The following is an 18822-nucleotide window of genomic DNA, read 5'->3' on the forward strand; positions in this document are numbered from 1 at the left end:
TGTGATTTATAGGATTTGTACTGTGTGTGTGTTTGTGTGTGTGTGTGGTAGGTGGGGAACTTTGAGATAACATGAAAGGTGCTTTATCAGAGAGAACTAGATCAAAGACCTTGTGTTCTGTTACTAATTTTCTTACAAAATATAAGTTTCTCATTCTTTATATTGGCTTTGATGAGGAGCTGGAATTGTTGAACAGATTTGCAAGACTGACAGAGGCAAAGACTGAAAGTCCCCTTCTCTTTGTAGGCCAGGACTGCGTGTTAAGCTGAGCTTGTGTGCAAGCAAGCCATTGCAGGGGTGAAGAATTTTTATCAGCCTAAGGGCCACACACACACACACACACACAGTGAGGCAGCAGCAAAGCAGATCTGTGCTTGAGTACCTGAGGGATGCTTGATTAACTCCATCCGTACACCACAATCCCTCTCTTGGCTCGCTGCCCCCTCTCAATATCCTGCTAAGTGGCAGCAGTACTGCTTCTGGGAGGCTATTGCTGTGGCTTCACCCCACCAGGGAAGTCATCCCATTGTGACCTGGAAGGAAGGTATGTGTACTGGAGAGAGGGCATGGCTTTGATAGAGTCCTGAGGGTCAAATAGAGAAGGTTGGAAGGCTGCATTTTGGCACCAGGGCCTGAGCTTTCCACTTATGAGTGTATAATCTCCATAAGGCTTTTAGCTTTGTGTGAAAATTCCACCCATTCAGTGGACCAATGGGGCATTTATCCTGGTTACTGTCTATGTTCAAGGGGTGGTACATTGCCAAGTGCTCCAACAGATACCATAATTAGAAAAGTAAGAGTAAAATGCACCAGAGACATCAGAGACAGCTTTGCGCTTGCCATGTACTCATGAAGAGATGGTGGTGTCCTAGGCTTGAGCCAGAGGGCTGCCTTTAAGGCTCTACACTCTTCAGCAGGGGTGTAAAGACTTAGAGATTTAGTCAGGCTCAGGGAGCATAAAAGGGCTTAGTTGAGTCTGAGCTTTATTTTTACAAATAATGTGCTCTCTCAGCTCTGTCCATGGTCCTGAACAACCTCCCACCAGTCCCCCTTGTTCTCTGGAATCCTAATTAGACTTTTGAACCATGATTGTCTGTTTCCTGCCTGTCCTCTTTCCCTGTCCCAGATTGCTTCCTAGATCTGCAACCCCTCTGACCTACCTATGGGCTCTGCTTTATTAGGACTGGACAGTAAGGGATTGACGGACAAAACCACAAAAAATTCAATGGATCATAGAATCCAGGTGTCTGTTGCTGTCAGTGTGAACAATGTAGTAAATCTTCAGGCAGAAATGCAGAACAGCAACAAGTGTAGTAAATATCCAGGTGGACTTTCAGTGAACATAGTTGTCTGAATCACTCACTTCATACAGTTTTAATTAATTACTATGTGACGGAGGACTGCTTGAGTGAGTCAGTGTAAGAATGTTCTTTGCAGAAATTAGTATTTTACACTACAGTGTGAGGTGAATGACCAGGCAAAAATTCAACAGTTCCAATTTTTCTAGTCAGTTGTTGTGTACATATATCCTGATTCTATTTGATAGTTAGGAATTACATGGAGGCTGATACTTACATTGGAGATGTGATCCAGCACCAAAACAAAAAGACAAAGAGAAGAGGAACATTCTAATTCTTTTTTTAAAAATGCTTAAATTTTAAAGAAGAGTTGAGGCTCTGATATATTCACTCATCCCTCAAGAAGTATGGAAAACAAGAAATTAAGCTTTTTTAGGGGCATGAACAAATTGCTTAATCCAAAGTGTATTTTGTTGGAGGGCAGAAGAAAGAGAATAATAAGCTATTCTACAGGGCATCAAAATGCCTGGAATTATCTCTCTTTCTAAGCAGCTGTTTTACAGGCTGATCCAATGTGCATGATCTGATTTTGGGGCAAAAGCACAACTGACAGTTCCTGTGTCACCACAAGCAGAGCACTGAGAAACTACCATGGCCATTCCTGTGCCAGCAGCACTTGCCCTGGCTGCAGTGAACAAAATAAGATCAGAGGATCCCTACTGAATCAGTCCAGCATTCCCTTCCTACAGTGGCCAGCCAGATAGCTATGGGAAGCCTGCAAGCAGGACATGAGCACAACAACACTCTTCCCAGTTGTGATTCCCATTGACTGGCATTGAATGCATGCTGCCTCCAACACTGCCTTTTCAGGCAGTATGAAATATTTGACTGTTCTGCAGAGTGCCACTTTAAAGGCTTTTCAGGCACTAGTGTCTAAGGAAAGCTGACCCAACCCTTCACCAGTCTTCAGCTTGTAAGGGCTCTGGGTTGGGAAATTGCCCAGTTGGGGGTAGATCAGAATTAGCCAGCTCTGTGTTGCTAGCTTGTAATGTATGCAAACCCAGACATTGCTTGCACAGCTGGTAGTAAGTAAGAAATATCCTCCCCCCCCCCCAATGTTTGGTTTGTGTCTGCCTGTTTTGCTTCTCTGACAAATTGATGGTTAATGAGAATATTCTTTTTATAATGTTTTTTAAAAATATATATAATAGTACAGTGACACTCCCTAAGTCAGGCTGCTTTTCTTTGATGATCTTAGACACTTGCATATACAAGATGACTGTTTCATAGTGTTGTGATGCTCCAGGATCTTTTGGGGATATACATGCGGGGAGATAAGAGAGTTATAACTTTACATATATATATATTTAAGAGGAGCCAAAGAAAGAACTATCCATCTTGATTTGTGAGCAGCTAAGTTTAAATTCTGATTCTGTGATTTAAGGGAACAGCAATCCAATTGAGTAGTTCAGGAAGGAAGGTAGTAATATAGATTGGTGCTTTGTAACCTTCAACACTTTCTCCATATCCTGGTTTTTGAATAATGTTGCTGTGCTAGATAGTTCTGTTGAAATAATCCACAAAACATTTGGAAGCTTCAAGGGGTAAACATTGGAAGTCAAGGCAGTGCTTTGCTTCATGAGCTATGAATGATAGTTAGGTGATTTTGCTCATAGAAGGATGTGAACCTTTCAAAACTGAGATAAAGGAGAACTTGAATGTAAGAAGGGGCCCTTTCCAGACATTTAAATCATTCAGGTAGCAGGTAGCCTTTTAGTGTCCAACCTCCATTTGAGGTACCACAGCATCTGGTGTGAAGTAAGATTGTTGTGCTTAGAAGAGGTGCTACTGGTGACACGAGGAGCTAGAATTCAGATACGGGAATGAAACTTATCTGTCATCCCTACAGTTGGTTGCTGTATGGATTGGGCAGGCTTTTAAAGAACGCTGCATTGAACTCAGTGGGACTTATTGTCAAATAAAGATGCATAGGATCAACTGTAAGACATTTTGGGTTTTAGTATGATATTTTAACATTGTTACTTGCTGCAAGTTTTTGGAATAAGTCAAGAAAAATATTTAAATTCAAATAATTTAAACAATCTAGTATTCTAGCAGCAGATCAGGAGGGAATGGAAAGAGACTAACCGTTTTTTTAGCCCACTGCTGATTAAGCCATGAGAAATTCCAAGAATGATGCTTGGATATGTCTGTTCTGCAGGACCTGTTTTAAATCTGTTTGCTATTCACATCTGTAAAAAAGAGGGACCAACAGCATGAAAAGTATATATAAATATCCAAGATGGTTGAGTAAAATGCCAGCATAGCGTAATAACTGAGTATGCCGCTAACCATTTCTCTCTCTCTATTTCTTTTTGCAGGGCTTGTGAAGTTGGGGATTCACTGTGTAACATGTCAAAAAGTTGCTATAAAAATTGTCAACAGAGAGAAGCTCAGCGAGTCAGTGCTAATGAAGGTAATTTTCTAATGGGAGATCTGGAAAAAAGAGGGAGAAAAGTTTTTGGCTCAGTGGTTTCTCTTCCGTGCAAAATTAATATCTTTAATTATGTTTAACAAACATCCCTGTCAGTGCTAGGGTTGTGTTTTGCATAATACTATTAATTCAGGACTGGGGGTGGGGAGACTGGAATTAAAGAGGGGTGTGTGTGCATGTGCTTTAATTAAGAACAAAAATTAATGTCCAGTAGTGGCAAAGTAATTTAATGTAATACAGTTAATGTCTAGGTTGGGTTGATCTAAGTTACACCACAAGAATGGGACTGTTCTAGTTGCATTATTCTGACAGATGTGAGCATCTGGTCCTGGGCTGTGATTATTTCTATGGAGAACCTTTGTTCTTTGAAGTTGGAATTTCCCTCATTATAGGCGGCTGAGTCTTCTGGGCTCACTATTGGCATAGGAATGCTCTGAAACTAGATTTTGCATCAGTGAGTGACCTGTTCAGGCTTAATGAGACCAAGAAAGGCTGTTTCATTCCCTGTTTCTAACAATATTAAGAGTGTATATGGCTGGAAGATAAATTTAATAGAATTATTGTTAATGGAATACTTTTGGTGATACCACTAGTCTGTCTTTACCAGAATATGTGCTTCTTTTCTGTTTGTTCTTTTAAAATTTAAATTCTTCATCCCTAAGAAACTTCTGTTAGAAAGAAAAGATGAACTATTCTACTTCTAGATGAATTTAGGAACAATTTGGTTATTGCATGGGTTTTAAGAAATATCCTTTCCTTTGTATTTGTCTTTATAAGCATGTTGCATCCTTACAGCCCCTGATGTCCAGTCCAGGCAGCAGATTAGTGGAGAGTTTTTGTCTTTCCCAAATGTCAACTTACTCATGGAGTCCAATATTTTATGTTCATTGATACACTAGTGAAAATATGTAAACCATTAATTTACATATTAATAAATATATTAAACTCTTGTTAGGAACCCTATTTACAGGCAAAATGACTGAGGCAAGTGCTCAGTGTAAGTTGATTTTCGTTGCATTTGGTTGTCTCTGACTGTATTTACCTCTTTTTTCTCTCACTCTCCTACCCAGTTTAGTTCAGTTTATTTTTTGCGGCTAAAGCTTTTTATTTTGTATATTCAGGGAACTGGCCCCTTTTTTCTGCAGCTGCTCTTCATTTGAGCAGTGCAGAATTGAGAGGCATTTGGTAAAGTGCTTTCTAATCATAACGTAATACTATCAATATTTCTAGAGAGAATAATTCAGAATTGAAGCAGCTGGTCTCAATTAACAGAACTGCTGCTGTGGAGATGATACATGGGCAGGCATGGTGGAGAATGAAACTGCAATAAATGTGTCATTTGAGTCTGCATTGCCCTATCTAAGGGACTGGGTTGTGGGTGGATTGCTAAGTGTAGGCATATGGATTATTCTCTGAGTGTCCACTTGGGCTTCCTAGCTTGCTAAATTCAGACACATTTTTCACAGCTCTTGCTTTCAAGATGATTCTGTAACATTATTTCCAAGCAGCCTTTATTACTGGTGTCGAGCAGTTGACTAAAGGTATGACTCTGAGGCCCTTGTAATGCACTGGGAGAGTTATACCCTTGCCAGGCATAAATTATCATTTCTCTGCTAGAATAAGTGTGTAAATTTGTTCAGAATTGTTTCTCTGGCACTACACTTCTGTAAAAGAGAAAGTCATGCAAGCCTGCTGTGCCTATTAAAGTATATCTTTTCTTAGTACGCTTACAATTTGCAGCCAGTACCATGGGCCGTTGCTACTGCTGCTGAAAGCAGTTCAGGTCAAGGTTGAAAGTGAAACAGCCTGAGGTTCTACATGTCCTGAAGTGCACGAAAAGAAGAGCTGTACAATGTACACTGTTAACAAAATGTTGTGGGCAATCTCTCACATCATGGTTTCTCAAATATTGTACTTAAGAAGACAACTTTTCAGGTTATCCCAAGTAAAATATGTCCTCAGTTCATGCTTCCATTGAACTGAGCAAAGTGGGGACTCATATGTCTTGCCTCTGGTCAAATGGGCAAGTTTTACATGCATTTAGAACCTCTTGATCTCTCCACAAGGGTGATGAAGTGGTTCCCTATTAAGATGTTATTCTGAAAGTACAGTATAAACGGAGGTGGAAACTTTCTAAAAAGGATCTTTACAGAAAAACAAAAGAGGACTTCTGCTGGATCAGACTAAAGGTCCAGTAATCTGTTGCTAACACTGACCTACCAGATTCTTCTGGAAAGCCTAGCAGCAGGGCGCAAAGGTATCAAAAGGTTGCACTATATTTTTGGTGTCAGATTAAAACTTTCTTCTGCTTCTGGCCATTTGATGGCATGTAATGGGCTGGGGGGGTTAGTTATTATTTTTCTGTTTGTTTTTGGTTAATTTTATATTCTGCCAGTTTTTCTTTTAACTTTTTATGGTGTGTATGCTTTTAGTGTTACAGAGATTGATTGCTATTTTATTGTTTAAACTCTTAAATTTTATAGTTCTGTAAGTTGCATTGGGTCTTTTTTATTTTAGAAAGGCAACTAAGAAATGTGATGAATAGTACTAATAGTTTTGTCTCTAGTGTCTGGTTTTCAGAGCTACCCTGCCACTGAACATGAGGATTTCATTTCTCCATCATGGCTTAGTCAGCAATGATAGGACCATCCCTGTTTGTCTGATTCCTTTTGTAAAAATAAGCTAAGGTAGTTCCATCACCACATCTTTGGACAGTGAAGTGTACATACATTTGTCCATTTAGAACCACAGCCTTAGAATACTATTTTACTCAACAAAAATCTTGTGTGTATGTGGGAGTTTGTGGGTATGGGTGGGTGTCAGTCTTCAATTAAAAACCAGCACCAGGACTGCTTGTGTGGCATGATGATTTTCATGATTAATTGGTTGTCAGTGCTGTCATATTGATGTTCACCCAGGAGATTTGAATAGCACTTGGGGGGGGGCAAATTGCAACAAATAAACAAACCACACCCAAACTTTCAAATCTTCATCTTATCACATGTATTTTCTATTGTTCTCCCTGAGATATGAATGTGCTTATACACTGAGCCACTATTTTGAGGGTTAAGGATGTGCCCATTTTAAGCCTTTCTCTTTTTCTGGAGGAGAGCAGATTAGGAGTGTGTGCATGTCTGTGTTGCATGTTTGAGAGCACGTAGGTGGTGAACAAACTGCAGAAATGATTGGCAGTCATCAAAGAACTCAAGTGCACATAAACATTCATGCTCCCTACTCTGCGACCCTAGTTTGTATTCCGATAACAACCCATTTATCTCAGAAGAACTTCATGAGTGAGAGTCTATCCTCTGAGTTCAAAGAGATAAAAAAAAAATGTGTGTGTGCATGTGTGTTTGTAGGGTTTATTTTTCCTGACTCCCTTTCCTGCTCTATGGAAGCTTGGGGATCTATTACTGACTGTAAAAGAGAGTGTTGTTTAAAATCTGGAACTTGCAAGTGGCACTGAGAGCTTGCTCACTTGTCATCTGTTTGAGCATTTAAAGAAGTTGGATAATTGTGTGTTGTTTTTTTCTGCAGAGAAGACAGACTCCCTCCTTCTTTCCCATCCCACCCACAACTTCTTGCACTTCAAATTACTCTTTAGAGGGGAATTAAGCAAGAATCATGAACACATGCTGTACCTGTCGAGAGAGCAAACCTGTCAACAAGCCTAGGACATCTCACTCTAAATTTAAAATGATGGGTGAATTGATTCAGTTGAGCAGATTTCAAGACTGGTTTGACCTAAACCCCAGACATCTCACTTTTACGTGTTCAGAGCTACACAGTGACAATCAGGCATTGTCCTTTGTATAGTCACATTCTGGAAGATAATGGATTTTGTATTCCTTCATGTACCACTGAGGCTTCAGTTAGTATATTATTTGAGAGTCTAAAAAGGCCATTTAAGTCATTGTTGGTCTTTTAATCACGGTCTGTTAATGCCTGACCTAAAGATAGGACATGATGTTCTAACAGTCCTGGTTCATTAAGACAGTATGAAATAATGAAGATGGGCAATGCGACTATTCCATATTTTCTTACTACTCTGGAGCTGATAAAGCAGCAAGCACTTCCTCTGACATCCTTCCTTCCATTCAGTCACTTTGGCTCACTTCTTAATTCTAAAGGCTTTTCTAGGTACCAACACAGAAAGTTGAACAGCAAGTATGTCTTAGCAGAGGCTCATCACAGCATGGGAGCTTGCTACAAGGGTGGTTAATATATGTTACTGCTGCTGCTGGGTCATCCATGTTGATCCTATAAGTTTATTTAGAGGAACAGAGATCAGCAGAGATACCTGGGGCAAAGTAGTTCAAATGTAGATGCTGGGTGTACCAATTCAACATGTCTATTGCTCACAAATACCTGTGGCTTGGGGTGCCTTAAGTGTCCTTCTAATTGGGCAAGAATTTTTATTTTATTCTACTGTTTCATAAAATTTATATACCACTTGACTGTAAAAAACAACAGCCCTCAAAGCGGTTCAAATAACCTTGTAGGATCTATGTTACTCCTAGTAGAAGAGTGGAGACCTTAGCTAATAGTTAGCTGTTAGGTGAATCCAATTGATCTGAGACTGAGAAGAACTTGCCCTAGGTTCAGTTTTCAATTGTTTAGCTCTTCCTTGGACAATACAGGTGTTTCCCTACCATACCAGACATATTGTTTCAGTGCATTCAATATATGAATAAGATGCTCCCATCTTCACTTCTTGCCAACCCATGTACAAGCTGGGTGCTGCACTTTTGTGGAAGCCTAGCCTGCAACATTCCTCTGAGAGTTCAGGCTCAAAAACTGAAGGTGCATGCATTTTGGGTTAGGTGAGATTTAGTTATCAAAAGCAACATTGCTCTGTTTTGAAGAAGCTGCCATCCCTGGATTCGGAATGCTAACATCTGTTGAGAGTGTGCATCTGTTCAGTACCGCAAGCTTGTAAACAGATTTGGGAAACTGTCTAGGATTCATCTTTGCAATGCAACACATTATCTGAGAGCAGATTTCAGTAGAAGGCTATATAAAAACAACAACCTCAGTAACCAATTAAGGAGTTTGTACACATCTTTCTTCATCCGCTTCCACTATAACCATGTTGTTCTGATTTGAAATGAAATCAATGTGGTGAACTTAATTTACATTGTTGTTATGTGTTCTGGAACATTATGGGTTGTGTACAATAGGTTTTATTGACTGAGATTTCTGGGGAGGGGGGGAATGTTAAAGACTTGTGTAAATTCCATACATGTTACTGGCGTATTGTGGATTTTCAGTTGTCTGTGAGTGGTACTCCCCTTTGCTCTCTCTCTGGCCACTCCAGTGCAAGTTGCTAGGAATACAGGAAACTATGGTATACTGATTCACACCATTGGTCCATCAAGCTTAGTATTGCCTACACTGACTGGCAACAACTCTCTAGAATTTCAGAAAGGAAACCTTTCCAGTCTTGCCTGGGAAGTTCCATCACTGAGACACAGCCTGAGTCTGAGTTACTAGTAGGACACAGTGCTGGCGTGATCCTCTCCCATATATGAAAGTTGCCAGGAGGTGAGGGGGAAATTGTTATGACAATGACTGGGTTAATACTGGTATCTCTTTCCTAGTCTAAATAAGTGTGCCTTAAATAATCCTCTCTCTCCATTTTACAACCTGTGCAGGGCAAGAGGGTAGCTTTTGCTCTGCCTTCCCTTCCCATCACTATGATCACATTATGCTTCTTTTTCCTCTCCCCTCCCCCTTTCTTCTCTATTGAATCCATCTTCCTTTTGGTATAATTTCCCCTTGCACTCTCCATCATTGTGCTCAAAAGAGTATATTGTTTCCACCCATGAGGTTTTAGTTCTTGCTTCCTCCACTCAACAAAAGCTTACATGCCAAAATCTCCATGTCTTCCATATTGCTCCCTCTGTCTGGATTGCACCACCCTGTTGTATTAGTTTTGCATGCTTCCCTTTAATTTCTTCTGCAAAACATATTCTAGATCTGTAGAGGAGACATCACCTAATGTTTTCTGTTTCTATGAAGGTCTCCTTTCTGCCTCCACTCTTTAATAAGCCCTGTCCCTTGACTTTATTCTCTCTTAAAAAGAGGAAGTAGTGCTGGCCTACATATTTAGAAGAGCGATTGGGACCATATCACTTTGAAGGCCAGGTGAAAGACCTCATGACAGAATGCTCTTTCACACATAAACTCTCTACACATTAACAGATCAGAGAGCAAAGGTTAGGATGATTTTCTACTGATGCTTTACCCTTCCTAGGCTCAGAGTTGTTGCCATGTGGGAACATCCTCCAACTGCATTCTGTAACTATATAGTTCTGTACATGCAGATTCTTCTATGCCCTGGACACAGAGCATCCATTTCACCTTCATGCCTGTATGGTGCTTAGCTCTACATCACCACCAAGAAATATTCAGGTCACTTACACACAAACCTGTTTATTGAGCATTAATTCTGATTTGTTTGCTGGGAGGTTACATGTTATCGCATACTTCCCAGTGCATTTTCCTGTCACTTTCTTTATCGCAAGAAGTCTGATCTCCTGGGGAAGTGGGTTTGTTGCTTTTTATATACAAAATTGTGCAATTGTTTTTGTTGCTGACATTTCGATTGTGAAATTGCTTCAAGGTATTTTATTGGAAGCAATTTCTAAATGCAATTAAATAAATACATACAAAACAAGACCTCACAATCAGCTATAATTTCTCAACCTGAAATTGCTGGTGTGTGATTGAATGCCACCTCAAAGCTATGACAGTCTTAGGTGAAACTGTTTTACTAAGTTCTTTGATAGCTATGGCTAATGGAAGTTACAGTGTACAGTGGTACCTCAGGTTACATACGCTTTAGGTTACATACACTTCAGGTTACAGACTCCGCTAACCCAGAAATAGGACCTTGGGTTAAGAACTTTGCTTCAGGATGAGAACAGAAATCGTGCGGTGGTGGCGCAGCAGCATCATGAGGCCCCATTAGCTAAAGTGGTACTTCAGGTTAAGAACAGTTTCAGGTTAAGAACGGACCTCCGGAACGAATTAAGTACATAACCAGAGGTACCACTGTATTTTTTTTAATAAATTTTTTATTGGTTTTTCAACACATATTAAAAGACAATACAATACAATACATAAACAAACAAACATATAAACACGTATAATTTCTTAACCTTTTTTTTCCTTAGACCTTCTTTCAGCGACTTCCCCATACCTCCCCTTTCTGCATCCCTGTTTTAAATCTTTCCAGCAACCCCTAATTTCAATTTCTTATAGCACTTTCTTTAAATCTTTTTTCTCATATCCCATTGTTTGTCACTGCAATTCTATTTTGCATTACCCAAGACATTTTAGCATTCATTAATTTTACAACAGTTCTTAAGATAAACTTTAAATTTCTTCCAATCTTCTTCCACCGTCTCTTTCCCTTGGTCACGGATTCTGCCAGTCATCTCCGCCAGTCCCATGTAGTTGATCACCTTGGTCTGCCATTCTTCCAGTGTGGGTAGCTCTTGTGTCTTCCAATACTTTGCTAAGAGTACTCTTGCTGCTGTTGTAGCATACATAAAAAACGTCCTATCTTTCCTTGACACCAATTGGCCTACCATGCCCAGGAGGAAGGCTTCTGGTTTCTTCACGAAAGTGCATTTAAGCACCTTTTTCATTTCATTATAAATCATTTCCCAGAAGACCTTGATCCTTGGGCACGTCCACCAAAGGTGGTAGAAAGTACCTTCAGTTTCCTTACATTTCCAGCATTTATTATTGGGCGTATGATAGATTTTTGCAAGCTTGACTGGGGTCATGTACCACCTGTAAATCATTTTCATAATGTTCTCTCTTAAGGCATTACATGCCGTAAACTTTATACCGGTAGTCCATAACTGTTCCCAGTCAGCAAACATAATGTCATGCCCAATGTCTTGTGCCCGCCACTGTACTGTTTTCATAGAAAAGGTTTCAAGTGGGTTGGATTGAAGCATTACTAAAATATACCATGAATATCAGACAAATGACTGGGCTAGTATTTTGCTTACCAGGGAATAATAACAAAATAGTATTGCATGAGGGTAATGGTAGGTTAATGCTAGGCAAGCTGGTGCCATGGGACATAGGATGAATTTACCAAACTCTCTAATATTGGGAGTGAAAGCTATTTTTAAATGCCCTTTTTATTCCCTCTGAAATTTCCTTCCAAACGACTCTGAAATAAATCCCCTTTTGTAATGTTCTTATCCTTTTTTCTTTGATGAATTTTCTCCCAGCCCTCCTACTCTCTCAGCTGTTCCAGAATTTCCTTCCTAAATCTCTTCTGTCCTTCATTAACCTCCCAGTGTCCCTCACCGCCCAGCCATGACCGCACAGAAAAAGCAAAATGGAGGGAAGCAATTGTCCATTTCTTTCTCTTTTAAATTAAATCCTTGATGTTTAAACCTGATGTCCAGTACTTCATCCCACAATCTGTCCCTTTTGACATGGCCTTTCATGAAAACATACTTCGGTTTCCACCTTTTTTAACCCATGAGAGCTTCTGCACTTCAACAGATTAATGACGCATAGAAATCAACAACTTGAAGACTTTCCTAGCATGGAGCTACAGTGATGGGAACAGTTTGTTATGCAGTTGTAGCATGTGCAGAGCCTCTGACCCCAAAAGAGTGGGAAACAGAGTTGAAGACAAACAAAGCTTCACTTAAAAGAGAGTGCTACCATATAGTCTCTCTACTTCAGGGTCAGGGAACACTTTTCAGCCCAAAAGCAGCATTCCTTTGTGAAGGGTATGTTCCTGAGATTCCCTACCGTACGCTACTTCATGGTAGTGGTAGTTCATTTTTCCCATCCTAGGGGGTGATGAGCATAACTGAGTCTGCTTTTCTCACCTGTTCAGGGATTCAAGAACAATGGGGGTGGCACATCATGCAGGTTTCTGCAGTGCCATCTCTGGCTTCCTGGCACTACAATTTTCTGGAAATTAAAGTGTTTCAGAACAACTGAAGTGGAGGAAGATAAGTGGAAAATCAAGTACTAGAAATGCCACCATAATAGAGAGGTTTGTAATACCAACCTCTCTCCCATTTTCACTCCAGACTTCATTACAAAATTAGACTCCAACCCCTCCAGAATGTGAGGAGCATCTTGGAAACATATGGTTTAAATCTGCTGGGATGGTTTCCAATGGGTGGTAGCTAGCTAGCATGTTTGGCCACAGGTGGTATTGAACCTATAGGAACCAACTCCTAGTGGCAGAGGTCCCTTCGCGTGCCCCCCATAAAATATATGAGGAGAGTGGGGCCCCCAAAGTTGATGGGTATTGGTGTGCATGTGCTGTGTCTTGTGATCGATTATGCAGGACAGGACTTACCTCCCCCCAAAAAAATATTTTACTCAGGTTGCCACCCCTGATGGAACCTGAACCTTTCTGAAAGTAGGAAGGAGTCCCATTCACTTAGCCCAAAGGTTATAGTGTGGTGTTTTTGAAAGAAAGAAAAAATGCTTTGTGCATGTTAAGTGCTTAATAGAGAGAATACTTAAAATAAGAAACAAAGACTTAAGTGTATGTGTGTACAGGAGTCATTCTTTGAGGACAGCATAGACCATGCTGCATTACCAGTTAGTCATTTGGTTATACATGCATCATGAGAGATTTCTGCCATTAATATCTTATAACTTTCAGAAATCGAATAAGAATGCACAAAGACATGTAAAAGTTGTGTTTAATTTTAGACTACTCATATTAGCATTTCTGCCAGTTTTACTTTTTATCTTGTGGTAATCTGAAAAGTTTAAGAACTCTGAATCTCCTGTTTTATGCAGTTGCAATCTAATTGCATACTGTCTGTAATCCTCTGCAAAATGCTACATATTTTACACACCAGATTTAAAACCCAGTTTTTTTCTTGCAGTAGTAGAAAATAAATCGCCTATGCTAAATAACTTTTGCAGCTTGTGATGATATAGTTGGAGAATGGAACAATGCTGGGACATGGAAGCAAAGAAAGTCCCTTTAATACCTGTTTAAGGGGTTTAAGTAGCTAGTTTTATTTTCAGTGAGCTGTCTGTATGGAGGGTAGATTATACTCTTATCTCTTTATGTAGGGGCATATGTATTCAGAGTATCTAACCTTTAGAAAAAGTTCAAATTTTGTTAACATGGGGTTGTGATTGCATAGGGCTACATATGGAACAACTGACTTGATGCAGGATCAGACAAAAGGACACATAATCACAAAATTGGAAGGGAAATGAAAAAGAATGATCTAGTTCAATTCCATGCTGATGCAGGAAATCTGCCGCTGCAGCATTCCTGATAGGTGGCCATTCAGCCTCTGGACAGATGCAAATGAAGTCAGTATTGATTATGATACATATCCATAGCACACTCTTAAGAGCTGCATGTCTTTGACTATTTGAATTGTTAAAACAACCCACTGGTGGCCGATGAACATTGCTGCTTCCCCTCCTCCCATCTTGCTTCAATTTATTTCTTATTGTATGCTTCCATGGATTAAAAAGGTGCCTGCAAAAAAGAAAATGGACCTAAACCACTCTTCATTGTAAGCAGACATAATTTGTTCTGTTAATGACAGCATGTTTCTTTAGACAAGCTTTCATCATGTCTGCACTGGGCCCATGCTTTTCAGCTCACATTCTGTCCCTAGTGTAAAATATAAAAACCCTTGGATGGACTGGTACGGAAGCTTTAAGAAAAATTTTATCCACCCGCCGGTGATTTTGCTCCACCCGCTGTATGCATTTTCTAAAACACAATATCCCGCTTCTTAAGCAGAATTTGATCTTTGGGTGGTGTTTTAAAGTACTATCCAGAGGGAATATTTGTGCATCTGGAGACTGTTAACCTTAGAAAATGAAACTTTATTACAGTAACATCAAGTGGCTGATTTCAACTGCTCAAAGCCAGTTTGATTCATTATGGTAAACACTACTTTGCTTCTGGGAACCTTCCTCTCAGGCTGTGCCATTGTGATGCAGGAAGAATGTAGAGAGTTCTGTGGCTTCTTGACATATCAGCCAAAGCACTGTAGGCTACAGATAGCAATGGGGAGTATCATTATTCTCAAAAGTTGCCCTCTGTTTTCTCATGATCAAGTGGATATCTCTGTAATAAGTGGGTGGGGAAAGCTTTGTAACACCACATTTTCTGTGAACCGATAAGCTGAGATTAAAAATGACTGAATTAAAAATGCCCTTGGAGAACATGTATAATGGGAGTTCTTTGCCCAATCATGGCTGCTAAAAATTATGCAGTAGTGTAAAAACATTACTAGCTCACCACTCAACATCAGTGAGTTGCACTGAGGTCCTTACTTAGTGTGTTTACTTACCTGAAAATTAATTCATTCCTCTTGAGCAGATGGAGGCTGATGATGTGATGAGAATACAATGCGGAGACAGACAACAATCACTCTAATAAAAACTCAGATGTTGAGAAGTGAGTATATAGGCTTACTATGCCAAGACCTGAGTAACCCTTTTGTTAGCAGATGCAGCCCTTTCACTTCTACAATTGCGCTATAAGCAATCAAACCAGTAAGCCTTAAGTTAACCATAGTTTACAGTTTGATATGAACTGAGAAACTACCAGCCATTTCAAATATGATATATCACAGTTTATTTCAGACTACCCCAATCTTCCAGATGTTTTAGACTACAACTTCCATAATCCTTAAACATTCTCCATGCTGGTGATGGCTGATGGGAATGGTTGGGGAATGTAAGAATGAGCAGCAGTGGGCCTTGAGCTCCTGTCATCCAGCATGGCCATGCGATAGGAAACATTTGCCCCCCCCCCTTTTTTAAATTAACTGCAGTTTAACATTAACTGAAGTTCATATTAGGAATGCTTTGTTGAAACAAGCCAGCTTGTTTGAAGTTAACTATAGAATGCTGGAAATATGCCAAGATTATTTCACTTTGTTAGGTTCAGAAGAAATGACAAGCTGCAGTTAATAAAGGGGGGAAAAGAACAATAAAAAACCAGAGTGAAAGCTTCTTATCTCCTTGTGGCTGTGCCACAGGAGAAGAAAGGGAAGCAGGCAAGTGGCGTGGGATTAGCTGTGGCTTATTAATGTCAGCCAGCACTATGTTTGTCAGCTGCTGAACAAGTTAGGACTGTGGTTTAATATTCTGGTTTATTCCAAACCTTAGCGCACCAGTTCTGATGAAATGAGAAGCAACCAGGGAAGCTTCCTGGTTTGATGGCTTCCACTTTGAAGGGAGAAGTAGCTGTGTGTACAGGCAAAATTCTTGGTCATACCTTGTCTTATTAAGCCATGATATGATGAGTTCAAGAATGCTTTGCTGAAATCTGTCCTCCAATTTCTTAAAAATTTTCCCTTGTGAAACAGGCTTCCATTTTTCTGCTTAAATATCGGGGCACTTGAGAATTTCTTTAGAATGTTGGTGGATGTTAAGCTTTTACTGTATCATTGCGAGGTGACCAAATTTGCAGTGTCTGGCTGCCTGCACTTCCTTCTCTTGAAAAAGACCCATGGAAGGATTTATCTCAGGAAGGATTGATCTCTGGGCTTTTATTAAGGGCAGACACCTGCCAGGCTGCATAGTGCAGATCACTGATGAGAAGATTTGTGGAATAATAGAAATGATGCTCACATGCACCCTCAAAAGAAGGCAAGGGCAGCAAAAACTCTGCAACCTATCCATGAGAATTTTACTGAATTTCCCCCCTCCCCTTTGATAATTTTCTGATACAATTTATTTTCTCATTAATTGGTGGATAATGGTAAAAAAATGTGTGATAATTTTTGGCACAAAACTGGGTTTCAGAAAGGGGAGGAAGTGAAAGGACTTGCAGCAAAGCCTTCATTGTGTTGTGCCAGTTTTAAAAACTTTCGCCAGTCATCTGTATTGAAGAGACTGTCTGGTAGGTGTCATGGGATAAATTCATCCGTGTGCTTATTTTCATTAGAATCCTCTTGATGTAAAATTCAAGTAATATTTCTATAAAATTAGATTCCTCTTTTCAAAAGCATCTATAGTATGCACCAATTCCACAAAATTAGCTCCAACATACATTATCCAGAATAAATATTCATATGCAAATGCTCATTAGAAACCAGGGAAAGCTGGTTATCAGTAGTCAGTTTTTCTGCCATCAAATATTGTATATTCTCAAGTTTGCACTCCATTTTACTTTTGCCCCCAATTAACCAGATCTTGACACCTGAATAACTTTGTGGAGTCATCTACATATAATTACAGGCATAGGGTAAATTTTTCTTTGCAACACAATTTAACCTATGAAATGTCTCTCCTTGTCTGTTCAACTCACCTCTTGCCTGTGCATCACTCCAGATCTCCAGTAAAAGCTTCCATACTCTTTTTCTTTTGCCATTTCCTATTTTTGATCCACACCTTCCTGAGTGTGTGAAAGCTATTTTGAGGTAACACTCTTTCTAACTATTATTTCTGTATTGTTTGAAAGTTCAGGAATTTCTAGTTAAATAATTCTAGGACCAGAACTGCCATCCCTATTCAGCAATTAGCTCTCCTCCATGTTCTCTGACTGTGACATATGTAAGAGAGACAAAGTTCCCAGAATATTTCACAGCTGTTGGGCAGAAGATCAGGCAGGCTTGCCAGCAACCTGGACCACGACCCGATGGAGCAACATGTTAGCATTCTGGCAGCTGCTTGGCTGGGAGGAGTCTAGGAACCAGCTGTGGACAACTGCTTCCAGATACAGTTGACCCTGAAATAACACAGCGGACTATATGCTTGCCTGCTTTTATTGTTGTGATAGTTTAGTGCTCCCATACTTGCATGAAGAGGGTAATCATGGTGACAGGGGCTTTGTCGCCTTGCATTTAGCCCTGCCTCCAAGGTCACACAGCTCCTCCCACCCCCCACCCCCCACCATTGCCACCCTTGTCATAACTTCTGCAGCCTGCTGTACTTGAGGAGGTTTCCCATGTAACGTGGAAACTTGGACAATCTGAGTTCTAAATCACATGGGGAACCTCCACATGAAAAATAGGATCTGTAGTATTACAAACTCTTCCTCTCTTCCCTCTTTCTGGCTCTGAAATTCATGCAGTTTCATGTGCCACACTGAGGGAGAGGTTTCTGCTTTTGACATGGTCTTGTACAAGGTTAAACTAACATAAATATAGAAATGGTGTTGTCATGACCTCAGAGTCCAGCAGCAATCGAGATTCTTGAGTTGAAGGCTACAGAGTCTCCAGCTCAGAAGCCAGTTTAGGTCCAGGGCTCTGAGCATGCTGCTGGAGATGCAGAAACCATAGCACTTGAGGCTGATGGACAGAATCCCCCAGAAGAACCTCCTGTAGCACCACTAGTGGCACAGGGCATGTCCCATGCAGGAGGATATAGAAGAGAAGAAGGCCCATTTTCAGGCCAGAGGATTGGCCCTGAAGAATCTGATGCTCTTCACAACAGGGGTCAGACCCTGAAAGAGGTAGTCTGGAGACAGAGGCTTAAAAAGGCGCAGTCTGCTCTCAACCTTTTTTTGGAGCACGTTGCTCACTCGGTTATCTGTGGTTGCAGCAACTCCTGAATTCATTTCTTTCCCTAAGAAGCCTGTACCAAATGTAGTTCATCCAGACTTCCTGCATCATTAGCATTATAAATACTGAGTTCCTCCCTGTTGCTTTTTCATTTTGCAGCACAGCATTCCTTTCTTCTAAAGTAGACTCCTGAGCTCCAGTTCATTAAATGGAAGGCACTCTATGCAATATCTAAGGGATGCTCCTTTAAGTACTCAGTGAGAAACAGCTATAAAGGAGACTACTTACTTTGTCTGTGTTACTTGTGTGTATTGGAACTTCTCATAGTGAATCTTCTTCTTTTCATAGTGTAGAACAGGTTCTTTTTTTCAGCTTTTCACTTATCCATTCTGAATGTGTCAAATTTTGATTGCTGGAGCGTAGAAGGGTAACACCTTAAGAGCTGGGTTCATAGCTTGGAAGTGCTTCTCAATCCAGTATTACTTCTGGAAGCTCATATGTTGGCTGTGACTTGGAGCACTTAAACCAATTTATG

General features: G+C 40.2%; 1 protein-coding gene across 18 annotated transcripts in view; it reads left to right on the top strand.

Moving 5' to 3' along the window:
- BRSK2 (BR serine/threonine kinase 2) overlaps positions 1 to 18822 on the top strand; it is a 405249-nt gene that overhangs the window by 206833 nt on the left and 179594 nt on the right. For all 18 annotated transcript variants that reach the window (XM_083587315.1, XM_083587309.1, XM_083587321.1 and 15 more), the window contains exon 2: positions 3680 to 3774. In XM_083587315.1, coding sequence (XP_083443441.1) covers positions 3769 to 3774 — 6 coding nt within the window. In that variant the 5' untranslated portion in view covers positions 3680 to 3768. The remainder of the gene's footprint in view (positions 1 to 3679; positions 3775 to 18822) is intronic.

This window comes from Podarcis filfolensis, assembly GCF_964270895.1.
Source record: "Podarcis filfolensis genome assembly, chromosome: 1".
In the NCBI taxonomy this organism is placed as follows: Eukaryota; Metazoa; Chordata; class Lepidosauria; order Squamata; family Lacertidae; genus Podarcis; species Podarcis filfolensis.